The following is a 7,987-nucleotide window of genomic DNA, read 5'->3' as shown; positions in this document are numbered from 1 at the left end:
CCACCTGTGGGAACCCCGCAGAGCTGGACAAAGAGGGATGTGCACCAGTCAAATGGGTTGGTGGGCTCTGGCGTTGGCTGTGTTTTTGTCACCCACAGCAAATGCACAGCATCTCCATTCACTTTTGCTCTCCTCCTTAAAAGACCATCTAGCAGTGTTAGCGTGGTGTCAGTCGACACATCCTTCCCACTCTTCCTCTTCGCCTCCCAGTCTGGCTGCTACTGCATCGGTCAAAACCCTCCTTCACACCCTGCAGTGTTTTCTTCTGAACACTTGCTGAGGTTTCTACTGTCTCCATATCTGGGTACAGCCCATATTTCCTGTTGGCTGCAAAGGAAGGAAGTTTGCCACTTTCTAACCCTACTTCCAATCCTGAGACTATAGCACAGCCAGACTCCATGAGAGAAATCCAGGGAAGGAAATGACTTCACATCAGCATCGAGGAGATGTTTTGCAGGTGTTCACAGCTCTGGCAAAGAGTTTGTAGGAGCTTACACAATTCTGCAGGAGGAACCTCTACGCATAAAGAGGGACACATTGCTTTAAATTGCTTTCATGCTACAATTTTGAGGTTTATTAAGGACACAAAATAATTTGCAGGCTTCCCATAATAGTTGTGATGCCAGTTAGAATAAAAATAAGATCAGAGGGATTGTGAGATGCAATTTGAAACAAAACACAAGGACTTTTTTAAAGGGCAGTTAACCTCACCATCAGCAGAAAACTGCTCCTGCTGCTATTTGACACAGCAGTCTCTATTCAGAATTACAGAAGGCAGAGTGATAAAATCACCTCCTTCCTACTCAACCACAGTGCGGCTTTTACAGTTCCACAGACAAAAAGATTACAGCAACTAATAAATTACAGTATAAATTAAATCTGTCTCAGTGAAGACAGGACACTTGGGGAATTTTCAAGCATGTACCCCTGGAAATGAAGGCGACTGCATCCAGAAGACAAGACACTTAATGGGGGGGAAGGCAGGTGCAGCAATTCTCAGCAGCAATTCTCTCCTGATGGCTATCTGAGAAGGCATCTTTGTTTTGTAAGCTCCTGCGAGCCCCTCTCACTTGGCAAATCTTCCTGCTTTCACGTAATTTCCCATTTTGTTCAGGGGAGAAATGAGGGATGAACATGGATCTGTCCTCCTCCATGTGGGAACCAGAGGACAAAGGCACGTATGTGGCTGTGGTCACCGGGAGGCTGTTGCAGCAGCTCCCAGGTGTCCCCTAGTTTGTAAACAGTGGGACTGAGGAGGTGTGAACCATCCTTTGGCATGTCTGCTCTCTTTCCTGTCCTGGGCTTGTCTCACCCACGTTGACCACATTACTGGCCACTCCACAGCTTTCCTGCAAGCGTGTCTGGCTGCTCCCCGACTCTGTGTGCATCCTCAGAGAAGCAGGTGTCCATGGAGCTAAGCGGCATGGGGAAGTGTGGGAACACCTTCCGTAGTCCCCTCTTTCCCACCACCTCAGCCAGGGTCTCGCTGAAACCAAACCACGATCATCATGTTTTGGCTTTGTCCCTCTAACTCTGGAAATTGTCAGGAGAGACTCCTTGGGCTCTGTGGAGTCTCGCTGATTTTACATAAAGTCAGTTCCCCTCCTATCACTGGACAAAAGCAGATGGGAAGATATGCACTTTTGGTTTTACAGATTTAATGTGTTTCTCTCTTTTTGCAAGGAATTGTCTCTTGTGAGGCAATTTTTTTTCAACAGAACAGCTCCAATTAAGCAAATCACTGAAATATGTGCTTTACTGTAAAAGTCCACTGATATTAAGCAAAACACTTAATCATGAGTTTAAGTAGTTTGCTGGGTCAGGGCTGAGTACGCATTCACCCTAATTTCAAGGTAGCAATTTGGATACCCATTTCCATTTCATTGCCCTTAAGGCCTTTTCTTTGACTGTTATTCCTGATAGACCTCAGGGTAAGAAGAACTAATGGTGGGGGCGAGGTGGCAGAAATGTTGGCAATTGCCTTTACATTACTGGGAGGGAGCTAAATCCCAACATGAATAAAGAAGCTGTTACAGAGGCTGCAATGCCTTTGTGGCCTGTTTCCACCCCCCAGTGACTGTTTAGTCCATGTGCACTTTGTACATGAAGAAAGGTCAGACAATGTGAAAAGCCTGTAAGGAAGGGAACAGCATCATTTATTTTTTTTCCACAGGATTTGCTACTGTAAGGGTGTGTACTACATTTCTACAGCAATAATGCTTTGAACAGTATGAGGAGAGGGGATTAAGGCTCATCTGCCCAGAAAAGTCAATGATTAAGAGTATTACAGGGTGAGATCAAATTCTGGACTGACTTACACCCTCTGTAATGCTGGAGGTACCAGGCATATGAAGCCAGGGAAGAATTTGGCCCCTCCTCACCCGTCCTGGGAAAGGGGAGCTCAGGCAGTCTCACATTCGGTCGTTGCAGTGGAGCAGATGTCACAGTCGCAGCGAATGGCCACCGGGTAGGTGTAGAAGGGATCCACGTTGGGGGCACACTTGGGCAGCTTCACCGTCATCATCTTGGTCTCGTTGTAGGTGCAAACACGGTGGTAAGACTCGATGTAAGGTGGTTCCAGCACCGGCTTCTGTGGGGGAGAAATGCTGGCCTCAGGCAAGAAGCAAGACAAACATCTGGAGTCCCAGTTTCCTCAAAGGGATTTAGTGTAAATAGGGGAGCCACTGGATCAAGGTGGAAGGGGCCATGGAAATAATTTTTAGGTTACATCCTTCAACACCTGCCTCTTGGAGCCCTGCCATGGAGGGGAGTGGGTGGATGTGCGTGTTTCTGTTTGTTTAAAGCATAAAGTTCCAATTAAAGCTGCTAAAGGAAGAAAAAGCCTATCCAAAAAAGCTGGTTTTCAGCAGAATACTAGTGTTTTGACCAAACGTGCATGTTTACCAAAAGCAGCTGCTTTCTTCCAAAAGGACTGATTTTCCATCAAAGAAAATGCATTCTGCTGGAAACCCTTTCATGTGCACAAGCTGCCTAAGAGAAGAGGTGCATCCAGGTGCCAAACAGCTGGTTTTTTCTCAGCCAGACCAGTCTTCCCAGTCAGGCTGCATGTCCCACAAAGCCCAATGGATGTACTCCGTGGGGGATGCACTCAGCACAGCAGCCAGCGTAGAAGTCTGCAGTTCCTCATGAGAAAAACAGCTTGGCCAGAGACCTCAGCCATCAGGAGGCGATGGGAGCCTGAAGGCCCTGAAACCCATGCTCCCATGTGGTATCACAGTGGCATTGCTTATGCTGAAAAAGGAGATCTTCCTTGACAGGAACACCCATTTTCCAAAGACTCCAAGAAGGAGCAGCGCAAACAGGAATGGGAGCCCACTGTAATCCTCTCCCTTGCGCAGATGGGAAACAGCATAAGGCAGGAGACATTTTAATTTTTTCTTTTTTTCCCTCTGTGCTGTGTAAAGAGCCTGCCCTGGGAACCGAGAATGATGGCATGGAAAAGAACAGATGTGACGTTTCAGCAAGAAGATATCCAGACATCCTCCCTCTTACCACATGCCCCCATCCAAGTACATCATGGTGCTTTCTAGACGCTGTTGAGCCTACAACCAGATGCATTCAGCTTAACTACATCCCAGTGGTATTGCAGTACGGTAAGAGAGTCTGCAAGGTCTGTGCTGCCAGAGGAGCTTGGGAGTAGGGGGAACCAGGTGACAAGAGGTCCCTCGAAGGAACCTTATCCCACCGCAGAAATCTGGCCACTGGTGGCCTTTCCCCTCATGCCACCAAGCAGTGAAAGAGAGCAGACAGAGCTGGTACACGGACCCTGGCTCCTCCTCTGCTCACTTATAAAGAGCCCTTGTCTTCACGTGGACAAAATCCCTCTGGAGTCACTCGAAGCTTCCCTGAATAAATTAAACTGGGTCTGGCCCCTTGAGCCTTCCAATGGCAGAAAGGCAAAGACAGTCAGAAACTTGTTCTCTGAAGTGTGTGTAGATGTACTTATGCTCCTTCTTTCTCCCCCTGTACCCCCCCAAATCATAACTACTTCATATTTATACAGGGTTGTGACTTAAAACAGGACCAAATTAGAAACAGACATTATCTTTGGGATTTGCTTTTTGGAACAAAATATATTACTCATCAATGGGAGCTCCATCTTAATCTCAAAGGAATTTTTTCCGGTAAAGTAATGAAGGCCTCCTCTCCTTAAATGGTTAAGCTGTAAGAAGCTTTCAAACTGCCTAATAACAGTATTACGTAAGTGCTTCATTAATATCATCACATGATGTGCATCCCCCTTTGAGGCAGTGGAAGGAGGGAGGAAACAACTTACGGCAAAGTGCTCTGCTGCTGACGGTGATGGCGAGGGTCTTGTGGAGCGGGACACAGCCCTCGCCTGTTTCATAGATACCCACAAGCTATTTAATGTTTGGTGGGTTTCTTTCAGGGGCTTTTTTGGGGAGGGGGGGCAAGCACCACCCAGGGATGTCGGTGCCAGCAAGCCACCCTCAGCCCCGGGCAGAGCCTCACCTCCCAGGTCTCACAGCGTCCCCAGCACGCGTCCGTCGTCACCCGCAACCCCTTGCAGCCGGGTTTCTTGGCCAGGAAGGTGAACTCGCGCACAGCGCAGCCGATGAAGGTGCGCAGGTCGATGGCGGAGGTCTTGCGTGCACCGTCACAGCCGGGCAGCAGCAGGAGAAGCAGAGCACCCAGGATCACGCAGTGGAGCTTCATGCTGAGGCAGAAGAGAGAGAAGCGGAGGGTTGGGAGAGCCAGCGCAGTCCAGGAGGCCAGAAATACAAATGCACAGGCTCAACTCCAGAGCTGGGACGCCCCTTCCTCCCTTCAGACACACTGTTCCCCATCCTCATTCAGCCCAAGAGAAGATGGGCAGATGTATGAATGAGGGGTCACCTACCTCAGGTGAGGGGTAAAGAGAAGGGGAAAGTCTTAGTGAAAAGGTCTAACAGAAAGCAGCGGCGTGCAGACTTCCCCTGCAGAGCAGTGGGGTTTGCCTGGAAGAGATAAAGCCACCTGCCAGTGCCTCAGACTCACCGAAACCTCCATGTTGCAAGTTTACTTTGCAGCAAATGCCTTCCTACCACCTGAGCTTGCACCAGGCCAATGGTTGGGTAGGCCTTTGATTGGTCTCTCAGTGAACACACTGAAAACCCTGGCAGTACTGGCCCTGGCAGAGTCAGTCTGGAAGGGCTCTGTCTGTCTGTCTGTCATCCACACCTATGGGAGGTGGCAGGTTCCCTACTTTGCTGCATGGGGAAGAAGCAGCATGGCTGCAGCTCCATGCATTCAGCAGGGTTAGGTCTGCAGGTAACGCCAGCATTCTGACGAGAGCACTTAATCCTGGTTTTATCCCACTTACCTTTTAGGAGCCAAGCATCCCTGAATTTGTGCTATAAACTCTGGAGAGAGATCAGCACCTTCCAAAAGTGTTACTGGAGTTGCCATTACCAATATCCTGAGCGCTGGACTTGTGCTAGTCCACTCCCAGGACTGTAGCCAGAGAAGCAAATGCTGTTGGTTGTCCCTCCCGCACACACTGCCCTACCAGCCAGCTCCGACACAACCAAGGCTGCTAAGCCGGTGAACGGAGCTGGTTGGATGGAGGGGACATGGCCAAAGTGACCAGAGGAGGCTTGAACTCCTCATACCTTCCAAGCAGCCCAGCATCAGCCAAGTGCCTCTGACACTTGCTGCCTTTCTATCTCAAACCATCAGGAAAGAAAGCAACCAGCCTCTCTGGAAAACTTTCTCTGTCAAAAAAAGAGAGCTGGAAAGTAGCTCTAAGCCACAAGCAAAAAAGAAGAGAGCTGGTAAGTAGCTCTAAGCCACAAGATCCATTTTATACCTCACGTACTTGCATTACATTTAAAAATGTCCACCTAGAAACACCAGACTTGACATTTAACTTTGAGAAAGTCAGCTACTGCATAGGGCACACAGACTTGTGTGCATTGGGCTATGTGCTCAGCTAGATAACATTTAAGTTAAATGAGCTTGGCCTGCCTTTTGCCTGACCGATGTTTGAGTCTCTAGGCTCCTGTTAAACCAAAATCTTTAAATTTGGTAAATCAGAGTTTTAGATCAGCACGTGACACTTGCTACAGTGACCCTTCATATATGTGGCCATGCGTACACTATAGTTTTACATGTGATTAAATGAGTGTATGTTTACATATAAGCTTCAGCAGAGTGAAAAAAAGCTAAAATTCCTTCTTTTTAAAAGCAGACATTTGAGAGCAAAAGAGACAAACTTCAGAACAAATTGAAGATTTATTCTTTGCCACTTCAGCAAAACCTGCTGCTTTATTCATGAGCCGGAGCCATGACATGGAGCAAGCACAGAAGCACACTCACCTAACTTCTTGGAGTCAGATCTCCTTTTGCAGTTTTAAATTGCAGGTGGTGTTTCAGGACGTCCGAGTGAGCAGCAGGAGACCGGCACGGCAGTCTTTGTCAGCTTTGTGCTCAGTAGATCTCCCTAGCAGCTGCTACTGGGTTGCTTCATTGCTCAAATTTATAGAAAGGGTCTTGTCAATCAAGGCAAGACCGAGGCAGATCCTTACTTGAACTACCCAGGGCATCAAAGTCATTGACTGTAAAGCAAGCCTCTCCTTTCCAACAGCGATTAGCTTAAAGGGTATTGTTTCATAACATCAGCCCTGAAACAAAAGGAGTATCTTGGTGAGTGAAATAATGAGCATGCACTGGGGCAAAACGGGTCTTCTTTCCGTACCTTTGCGAGGAGATTGGAGGCTGGCTCTGAAATAGTCATTACCCCCCTAATTAACAAGCCCTGAGTAAACACCCTGAAGGGAGAATTTGCAAATATTTATGTGAACAAAACCCTGTATTTTTGTCAACTGCATAAGACCTTTTTTTACTCAATTGCTCTGTACAAGCAAGGGCAAGGGATGCGGGGAGGAGGTGTGAGTTTGCAAGAAAAGCAAATGTTCTCTTGATGAGCCAGGCAGCTGTCACACAGGTAAGCAGCACTGTGCAAAGGAGATTTGGAAATCGTGTCCATCGCCTTTGCCACGCAAACACAAGTTTCAGTTATTCGTAGGACATGAAAAACTTGCTGGTCAGTGAGTTCATAATACATGAGCGGGTGAGAGAAGTGCAGCCATAAGCTCACGCAGCAACCTTGGGAAAGTCACCTCCCGCCACCGGCTCGCTGCTGGACAGTGATTTCCCAGCGCTGACTGCTCCAATACCCAGGCACATCCAGAAAAGGCACAGTAAGTGTCGGTGATTATGGACCCCTCAGGGTGCTGCTGTTAAAAGGCGGTCACAGCAATACAACACAACCCTGAGAACAGAAAACACACAGGAAACCTTGATTTAAATAAACTCCATCCTATGATGTTTTAGGGAAAAACCAAAAAACCAAAACAAAACAGCATCTGTTGATGTCCAGCAAATGCATCTCTCATCAAATATGAAACAGTGATTACTGCAAGTTTGTTAATTTGCCTTACAAGTATCAAATACATACGTCTGGTGGGTTGTATTCAGGCATTCTGTAGTGTGAGCTACGGAAACCAGCAAATAGACATTGAGGAAATGTGATATTGAAGCATTCAGGACCAGATGAGGTATATTACATAGGTGCTCTCCCTTTTTCAGGGTGAATGACCCATGGCTCGAGGTTCTTGTTTCACTTCCAAGGTCGATAGCCTACATTTGGTGCAGCAGCAGGGCTCATATCCATGCTAACACCTCCTGGGAACCCACAGAGCACTTGCTGTACTTCACTATTCAGCTTGAAGCAGCGACTGCTCAGCTGTTTTTCTTGCTACTATGTGGCCCTGCTATTTCCCTGGTCAGTAAAACACACTGGTTACATACACACAAGCTGGCATGTAAAAGGCTGGTTATTAACCCTCAAGATTTGCCTTTTTTGTCTAAATTAGGAAACGATGATTGGGAAGCAGTTCTCCACAGTCAAGCAAGCCTCACAATAACACCTCAGGACATTTTGCATAACCAAGAGCCACTGTCC

The 7,987-nt window shown here is 47.6% G+C and overlaps 1 protein-coding gene across 1 annotated transcript; it reads right to left on the bottom strand.

The window, feature by feature from the left end:
• Window positions 1–2,401: 2,401 nt before the first annotated feature.
• On the bottom strand, window positions 2,402–4,698 carry GPHB5 (glycoprotein hormone beta 5). The gene is made up of 2 exons (XM_009332729.1): window positions 4,495–4,698; window positions 2,402–2,590 (listed from the first exon to the last, which is right to left on the bottom strand). The coding sequence occupies exons 1-2, from the start codon at window positions 4,696–4,698 to the stop codon at window positions 2,402–2,404; spliced, it is 393 nt and encodes a 130-aa protein (XP_009331004.1).
• Window positions 4,699–7,987: the final 3,289 nt, after the last annotated feature.

The sequence above is a fragment of the Pygoscelis adeliae genome, unplaced genomic scaffold (assembly GCF_000699105.1).
Source record: "Pygoscelis adeliae isolate BGI_AS28 unplaced genomic scaffold, ASM69910v1 Scaffold179, whole genome shotgun sequence".
NCBI lineage: Eukaryota > Metazoa > Chordata > Aves > Sphenisciformes > Spheniscidae > Pygoscelis > Pygoscelis adeliae.
This window is presented reverse-complemented; position numbering and strand designations above follow the sequence as displayed.

Coding starts and splice junctions, on each gene's coding strand:
- GPHB5 (XM_009332729.1), bottom strand. CDS start 4,698: ATGAAGCTCCACTGCGTGATCCTGGGTGCTCTGCTTCTCCTGCTGCTG. Junction 2,591..4,494: donor GACGCTGTGAGACCTGGGAG/GTGAGGCTCTGC, acceptor TCTCCCCCACAG/AAGCCGGTGCTGGAACCACC.